Source organism: Dermacentor albipictus, chromosome 7 (genome assembly GCF_038994185.2).
Source record: "Dermacentor albipictus isolate Rhodes 1998 colony chromosome 7, USDA_Dalb.pri_finalv2, whole genome shotgun sequence".
In the NCBI taxonomy this organism is placed as follows: Eukaryota; Metazoa; Arthropoda; class Arachnida; order Ixodida; family Ixodidae; genus Dermacentor; species Dermacentor albipictus.
Window position 1 is genome coordinate 17,690,127 of NC_091827.1, and position 6,872 is coordinate 17,696,998.

The window sequence follows — 6,872 nt, forward strand, 5'->3', positions numbered from 1 at the left end:
TGGCTGCTCACGTTGCGATGACGAAGAGCGTGTGGCAATCGCATTGTATCTGACAGGTAATACGTCCGGTCGTCATCAATATGAAAGGGAACACTTATTTTTGTTTTCAGACGCCCGTAGGGGCTAAGCACACTTACCCGTAATAAAAGTGTTCAATGTGACTAAATGTTCAATAGGAAACCTTATTGTTATGTGCAAAGTTCCTAGATTTTAATCCACGCATCACGACCACGAGGTCGCGGGATCGAATCCCGCGATCACGGCGGCCGCATTTCGATGGGGGCGAAATGCGAAAACACCCGTGTATACTTAGATTTAGGTGTACGTTATAAAGAACCCCAGGGGGTCAAAATTTCAGGAGTCCTCCACTATACGGCGTGCCTCATAATCAGAAAGTGGTTTTGGCACGTAAAACCCCATAATTTGAACCCACGCATCACGAGTTATCGTCCTTTTTTAAAAGAATGAATCACTGTTCTCTTTTATATTGATAACGATTGTACAGTAGCAGTGACTCGTATGGACGTGACGGGCCTTTCACCGTCGTTGGGCCGTCGACGTGCTATCATTGTATGGCATTCTTATCCATTGTGCCACCGTTGGCTTGTTGCTTTGTTCAAAGAAGAAACAACGTTTCCTTCTTTGTTCTTATCTTTCTCTGTGCCTTTTCGGAAGTCTTCCCAATTTTTTTCTTCATTCGAACGAAGGTTCTTTCTTACGCGTCCGATATTGCTCAATAACACAGCGTTTTATTTTTCTTGGAGCCACTTATTCAGCTTTCGAACCCTTACTCGAATAATGCATCATATGGTTTCGCCACCGGACCAGCCCACGACCGATTGCCGTCAGTTGCGCCACCGCCGTCGTGGTCCTACCCGCCGCGGTTGCTCAGTGGCTGTGGTGTTAGGCTGCTGAGCACGAGGTCGCGGGATCGAATCCCGGCCACGGCGGCCGCATTTCGATGCGACCACCTGGGGTTCTTTAACGTGCTCCTAAATATAAGTACACGGGTGTTCTCGCATTTCGATGGGGGCGAAATGCGAAAACACCCGTGTACTTAGATTTAGGAGCACGTTAAAGAACCCCAGGTGGTCGAAATTTCCGGAGTCTTCCACTACGGCGTGCCTCATAATCAGAGAGTGGTTTTGGCACGTAAAACCCCATAATTTTTTTTTCGTGGTCCTGTCATCATCAACAGTATGCACGTATAAGCGTCCTATACCAACAGAAGCGAAAGACAACGAAGATGCAACCCCAAGGCGGCGCGGATCCCGTGCTCCAAGATCTGAGCGACATCTCCGCCGAGATCGAGCAGGCGGTCCCCATCGACCAGCACAACTTCTGCCGGGCGCTGTACGCCCGCGAAGCGAGGGACCACGCGAGCGCCCAGCTCCGGGCCGGTCGCAACCGCTGCAGCCTCTGGGGCTTGGGCTGCTTGTCCGTGCTGAGCATCCTGATGGTCTTCGGCGTCTCCTGGCTGGTGCGCGACTACGAACCTACGCCGCCGCCTCTCGAATACCAGGGCGTCGCCCGCGAATTCAACAACACGCGGGCAAACGACACCGCGACCAACGACGCTGACGGCCCGCTGGAGAGGCCCCTCCAGTCCCCAGAGCCGTGGATGTAAGCACGCTTCCTCCCTGTGTTCGACTACAGCCGCCCCGTGGCATTTGAGGGCGCCAACTCGCTCGATCCGCAATGGCCTCCCGCACGCGGGCGGGAGGTTGTGCGGACAAACTGTGCATGTCGCGCGCAGGTGCGCGAAATTCGGTTTACATTACAGGTCCGCACGAGCATATACAAAGGTATATGGTACATAGGTCCGCACATATACAAAAGTATATGTCATGTATATGTCAAAGGTATATGTCATGTATACATGGCGTATACCTTTGCGCATTCACCTCGTGTATTGCTCGAATTCAGCAGCCGCTGAGCAGACGACATGGCGTAGATTAACACGTCTCAAGGGGCAATGGGTCTTTCTAGTCGCTAAGGAGTCCTTGCAGCTTCCACAGTTCTGCGAACGACTTGTGAGATGGACTACATACAGCGGCAGACATTGGCAGGAAGGAACATATGTCAGCGATAATTTCGCTAATTACCTGCAATGGGCTGCAAAGAAAGTAAATGCGGGCAAGACAGATGACGATTATTCTTGCGGGACAACATAAGCTCCAAAGAGTGTAAACTTTATTAAGAGTGCATGTAGTTAGTCATAAAGAAACCAAACGCCATTTACGTACCCACAACGGCGTGGAATACGTCATGCACTCTTAAAAAAGTTTGCACCCTTTGCGGCGTATTTTGTCCCGCAACAATAATCGTCGTCTGCTTTGTTTGCGTTTCCTTTCTTTAACGCTGCGAGCCCGGTATCTCCTGCATGGTCGCGAACGGCATGCGCGTTATCAGCGTGGCGTAGCATTCTCGACAGGAAAGTAGCGAGCCCAGATTTTTTTTTTCAAGAAAGAAAACGCAAGCAAGGCAGACGACGATTATCGTTGTGCGACAAGATAAGCCCCGAAGGCTGCAAACATTTTTAAGGGTGCATATATGCAAGAGCGATTACACGTCGCACTTTCATGTCATTACTCGCGACAGGTTTGCTGATAAGTTATTTCAGTTCGCTTTTGAATTCATGTCCGTCGCAGTATAGCCCGGTTGCTGTGGCGCTGCGCTGCGTGTCGTGGGTTCGAAGTCGTTGGTTTGATTCCCGCCGCGGCGACCGCATTTCGCTGGTGACGAAATGCAAAAGCGCTCGTGTATACCGCGCATCGGGTGAACGTAGAACCCCCAGGTGGTCAAAATTATTCCGCACCCTTGCACTAATAATAATATTTGGGGTTTTACGTGCCAAAACCACTTTCTGATTATGAGGCACGCCGTAGTGGAGGACTCCGGAAATTTTGACCACCTGGGGTTCTTTAACATGCACCTAAATCTAAGCACACGGGTGTTTTCGCATTTCGCCCCCATCGAAATGCGGCCGCCGTGGCCGGGATTCGATCCCGCGGCCTCGTGCTCAGCAGCCCAACACCATAGCCACTGAGCAACCACGGCGGGTTCGCACCCTTGCACTGCGGCATGTCTCGTGATAAGATTGTGGCTCTAGCACGAACAATCCAGGAACTTTTTTTGTGTGTGTTTGCTGATAGCCCATGCGGCGAGCTGTAAAATTGGGCTACAGCAAAATTTAAAGCACGTAAAGACTTTGGTGCTGGGCCTGTTGGTAAATAGCTTGAATACAACAACAACAACAGCGTACAGTAGAGAACAGAATTGCACATCACATACTCTGAGTAAGAGGATAGAATCGCACAACCAGATACGCTGGATAAGAGGAGATAATTTGACAACCACATACACCGAGTAAGAGGAGATAAATGCACGACACCCTGTGTATATGTATAGTTCTGCAATTACTTGCGTATACGCGTCGAAGCCTGGGTTCTGTCATTTTTCAAATAAAGCACGCGCGTAATTTGCCTCATTCTCATTGAAACATTGGTGTGTGTGTGTGTGTGTGTGTGTGTGTGTGTGTGTGTGTGTGTGTGTGTGTGTGTGTGTGTGTGTGTGTGTGTGTGTGTGTGTGTGTGTGTGTGTGTGTGTGTGTGTGTGTGTGTGTGTGTGTGTGTGTGTGTGTGTGTGTGTGTGTGTGTGTGTGTGTGTGTGTGTGTGTAAATCGTCGCGAGCTTTTGCGTATATTGTCTTACACCTGACGCTGTTCGTGATGTAGGCCCTCCGAGTTTATATATATACAGATCCACTGAATATATTCTTTTTCGATGCCTCCTCAAAGTGATGCGTAGAAGAGTCTATGTGAGCTTGGAGGTCGGTCGGCTTCAAGTTGTCGGACAGTGTGGAGAAGGGAACTCTGTAAAAATATTTTTTTAATGCCTAGTGCGAAATGTCAGTCGGTCGGGTGAACAGAATTTTAATGCAGCTAGCGCTTATACGTCGATAGCGGCTTAGCAGCGATTGTATACCGTCATGTACAATAGGAATTTTACATAGATGGACCAGTCATGCAAGAGCCTCATGAAAACTGTTGTCTTACTTTTCGTTTAACGTCGGCAGCTTCGAGGAGAAGAAATCAATGGCCGACGCGACGAACCAGAACGGCACCGGTTCATTCTGCGACACAGCCGAGTGCCAGAGGACGGCCGCCTTCCTGGAGCAGCAGCTGGACCCTACGTTCGGCCCCTGCGAGAGCCTATACGACCACGTGTGCACGCGGTGGCGAGAGAAACACGCCAAGTCGCCCTCCGCCAGGCGTCGCGGTAGCTACTCCATCGACGACGCCATCTTGGACAGCCACAGGCGCAAGCTAGTTCGCCGCCTGTCCGTGGACGACACGCAACGGCCGTTCAGGAAACTGCGCAGCTTCTTCCTCCAGTGCACTCGCAGCCAGTTGACGTCTCGGTACGAGGTCGAAGAGATCAAAGCCCTCCTGGAACTCGGAAGCTCGCCTTCCGTGGTCGCTTTGGCGACGACGATCGTCAGGCTGGCCAGGATGGGCTTCTCGCCGTTCTTCGACGTCTCGGTGACCGGCTACCCGGATGCCTTTCGCGTGAGGCTCTTCAGACCTTCAGGTTCGCGCGATGGTCCCGCCAGCGACTGGCTCGGTTCTTACGCGTCAAGTAAAAGACGGAGCGTGCTCAAGGCGTTTGGGATCGCCGCAAACTCGACCAACTCGAACGACACGGAGCAGGCGCTGTTCCTGAGGCTCTTGGGGCGAATCATATGCGCCGAGATCGTACGCAGCGTCCCTAGCGCTAACAAGAAGTGCTCGTTCGATGCGGAATCGGCCATGCATCCGGCCTGGAACTACGGCTGGTACAAGTCGACGGGCGTGGAACTGTTGACCCTGGCCGTCGACCGAGAGCTGGGTCCGCTGGTGCTGGGAGAGTCGATGGCCTTTGACGAGGATGGCGCCGGGTCGCCTTCCGTGATCGATTCCCCTGGTCACCGCCGCTGGAGGGCGGAAACGGATCTTCGCGACGCCTGCGTGAACCTGATGGCGCGGCACGACCCTTACCTACTGTCGTACTGGAGCGCCATCAGCACCGAGGCCTCTCGGCTCGAGGAACGTGCGAAGGAGTCCCTTCGCGAAATCATGGACGTGGTCGCTCGAAAGTTTGCTTTCTTCGGCGACTTGTCCACGTCGTACGGACTGCCGGCCGAGTTCAAGAACTTTACGACTCTGTCGACGCATCAAGCCGACCTGTACGGCGATGAACTCCAAGGTTCCAGGATGCTCCGGTTCCTCAGCAACTCCACGTGGAAGCTTTGGCTGGGAACGCAGGTTCACAGGAGGGGCATCGCGTTCGGCACAGCGGCGCATACATGTGAGGCCGCACCGTCGGTGATCGCAGTTCCCGAGCCGGTGTTCAACCTGACGGTGTTGAAAGACCCTTGGCTTAGACTTCTAGCCGCGGTCAGGTACGCACCTAGAGTTGTCTGGGCAGTGTTCCGGCGTAACTTTTCCGGGGAGCTGATGTCATCGCCGTTCGGGCAATGCGCGTCGAAGTACTTTTCGCTTCCGGACGAAGACGACAGCGTCGATCCACGTCGGCGAATTGAGGCGTACTTGGGAGCGCTAGAACTCGCAGCGTTCCACGCGGCCCTGGACGTTTACCGTTCCAAAGTCGGCGGGCGCACGGAAACCGTACCCGGCACCGACTTGGACGGGGACTCGTTTTTTCTCTTTTCCTACATCTTCAACGAGTGCGAGGTGCTTCCGGTGAGGAAAGTTCAAAATGGAGAAGTCGCGCGGTACACCACGGCGTCCGACGCGTCTTCGTCGCGTCGAAATTTTTTTCCCAAGATAAGCAACCTGCTCGCTAAAGTTCTATTGCCGGGATGCAAGGCATCCGGCGTTCAGTTGACTAATTGTGGTGTGGAGGCAGCGACGGTCGCGATGGGGGGGTACGAGAACGGGACTGAAGATGCCGCGAATGGCTCTCCGTGACACGTGACCTCCCTTTCACCGGTTTGCGTGCAGGTGACGATTGACTTGTGTTCAGTTTTCCTTATTAGATCTAGATGTCCATATGCCGCGGTTTTATACGACTGAGTTCAATTAGTGATTTAGTGCACTTAAAGTGCTCCTGTCCTCTTGCGTGCTACGTATTATAGATTAGATAACGTTCACTATTTGCTGTTTATCGTGAGTTCCTACGTCACACAGAAGTCATGTTGTCCTCCACACACACCATCACAACTGCACACACACCTGCACACACACCTAACAAAGCACACCAGAAGAACACACAATCACACACAAACACACACACACACAGTATATTTTGGATGTTTCGTTAAAAGAGCCATCTAGAGCCTACACAGGACCATTTATTTTTACCTAATAAAGATACCTTAAATGTTTCGATTGATATAAATGACGAAGCGCCTTTTGTAACTGTTGCATTCGCTCACATCTGCTCTAGCGGAAGTTAGAATGGCCACAGCGTCTTCCCTCCCAAAATGAGTCATGGTTGAAATCTTTTCCGCTGTGGTATATACATTTGCCGAATGCTCAGGGTGTTGCACAATATAAGGCTGTGTTCCCTCAGGGAACTTGAAGGCAGTTCTTTCTAAGGTAGGATAGAAGGCCAAGGTTAAAGTCAGATGCAATGTGACTTATATACAAGATTCAATATTTCACCGTCATCGTCTGCTTTAACCTCTTGCACCAAATAGCTACGTGCTCTACACGCACGCAGTGTAGGCCAGGTGCATATCGCTGTAATGCATAGCGCCTGTAACCAACGTTACCGGCAGACGCTGCCATTCTTAATTTGATGTCGTAGTTTGTGTTGTTCCGCGGTAATATATAGAAGAATGTGTTTATATTACACCAAACTGGGTGA

At 51.6% G+C, this 6,872-nt stretch overlaps 1 protein-coding gene across 1 annotated transcript; it reads left to right on the forward strand.

The window, feature by feature from the left end:
* The first annotated feature begins 1,236 nt into the window (after positions 1–1,236).
* Positions 1,237–6,153, forward strand: LOC139047342 (uncharacterized). Its single transcript, XM_070521159.1, has 2 exons — positions 1,237–1,623; positions 4,078–6,153. Exons 1-2 carry the CDS (start codon positions 1,247–1,249, stop codon positions 5,969–5,971), a joined length of 2,271 nt encoding a protein of 756 aa, XP_070377260.1. The 5' UTR covers positions 1,237–1,246; the 3' UTR covers positions 5,972–6,153.
* Positions 6,154–6,872: the final 719 nt, after the last annotated feature.

Bases quoted from the DNA above. Each gene is read 5' to 3' on its own strand.
- LOC139047342 (XM_070521159.1), top strand. From the start codon at position 1,247: ATGCAACCCCAAGGCGGCGCGGATCCCGTGCTCCAAGATCTGAGCGAC. The intron at 1,624-4,077 runs GTAAGCACGCTT...TAACGTCGGCAG, and splicing joins CAGTCCCCAGAGCCGTGGAT to CTTCGAGGAGAAGAAATCAA.